We start from the raw sequence: 1,270 nt of genomic DNA on the forward strand, positions 1-1,270 counted from the left end.
AAGTTGGAGACAGAGCTTGGATGTGGGTGCTGGTGCGGGTGCGGCCCCACCTGCTTCCCGGTTTGAGGGAACAAGCAGCCTTAAACGGTCAGGTACTTCCGGGTCCCAGGGCAGTGGGCAAGTTGGCGGGGGTGACAATTCATCCTCACAACGACGACATTCCTCTAGGGAGATATTCCCAGAACCCGTTGACACAACACATGATGTAGACAGACCAAAGTCCAGATGAAATTAAATTTGTTCGTGTCACATCCTTTACAGGTAGTGGGTTTTCGGGGCCAGTTTTGGTGTCGATTTTTCGGAGGTGTACAGCCGTTACTCGTGATGAAGGGTTTGTAGGAAGGGCGCTCAATTTCATGAGCCGCGACTGCTTTGCAGTTAACTGATTGATTGATGCATCTTGTATGAGGGGAGAGGCAGGACTTTCCTAATAGCCAATTATTCTCATTTGTTCGAGCTTGTTTGTGATGGAGAGCCAACTAAGACAACCAAAAAAGAACAAGCTACTACAATTTTTTCTGTAATTGATCTATTTTGATTTTCGGGTTCTCAGTTGTGAAAGGTGTAAATTATTAGATGGGTTTAGAACTCTTGACTGCTTTTTTTTCATTTTAGATTTCGATTTTGGTGGAAGTCATGGGTGCAAAGAAGTGGAAAGGAAACCAGAAACACATTATAACTTTATTTATTCTTATTTTCTTGTCCATTATTTAATTCAAAAAAAGGTTCGGTATTGATATTGTTTTGCCCAGCTTTTAGATTTTACGTCATACTAATGAAACATAAAAAATAAAAAATTGTTGAATATTGAATCTTAAAAAATGTTTGTTTATTTAAGGTCCTACCGAGACTTGAACTCGGGTTACTGGATTCAGAGTCCAATGTCCTGACCACTAGACCATAGGACCTTTTGATTGATAGAAGTGTATTGTTATTTTATTTTATAAAAAAGACATTTGAATTCTGATAATTTGCTACTGACATCCATTATTAATATTTCATACTTCACTTCACATCGTACGACCCTGTTCTATTCTATGTTCAGTCGTCTGAACAAGTTATTTGGTCACTATCTGAAGGAACTAAAATGATTTTGGGAGAAATATGCAGAAAGCAGTAGAGAGAAACTTGATTAAGAAACAATCAAAATGAATTGCTTAAGTTGTAAGCAAGACATGAGGGTATAAATACAAGTCAGCATATTGTTTCTATCTAACTGATAACATAATTCAGTTAGGAGATATATTAAAATAATAATAAAAAATAAATA

The 1,270-nt window shown here is 37.3% G+C and overlaps 1 protein-coding gene and 1 non-coding gene across 3 annotated transcripts in view; one reads left to right on the top strand and one right to left on the bottom strand.

The window, feature by feature from the left end:
* The window catches only part of LOC110776474 (probable LRR receptor-like serine/threonine-protein kinase At2g16250), a 5,759-nt gene extending 5,022 nt beyond the window's left edge, over positions 1-737 (top strand). For both annotated transcript variants that reach the window (XM_021981036.2, XM_021981037.2), the window contains one exon: positions 1-737. This exon is cut by the window's left edge and continues 397 nt beyond it. In XM_021981036.2, coding sequence (XP_021836728.1) covers positions 1-229 — 229 coding nt within the window. In that variant the 3' untranslated portion in view covers positions 230-737.
* A 99-nt stretch (positions 738-836) lies between these two features.
* On the bottom strand, positions 837-908 carry TRNAQ-CUG (transfer RNA glutamine (anticodon CUG)). The gene has a single exon. It is a non-coding gene; the product is annotated as a tRNA-Gln (tRNA).
* Positions 909-1,270: the final 362 nt, after the last annotated feature.

This window comes from Spinacia oleracea, chromosome 4 (assembly GCF_020520425.1).
Source record: "Spinacia oleracea cultivar Varoflay chromosome 4, BTI_SOV_V1, whole genome shotgun sequence".
NCBI lineage: Eukaryota > Viridiplantae > Streptophyta > Magnoliopsida > Caryophyllales > Amaranthaceae > Spinacia > Spinacia oleracea.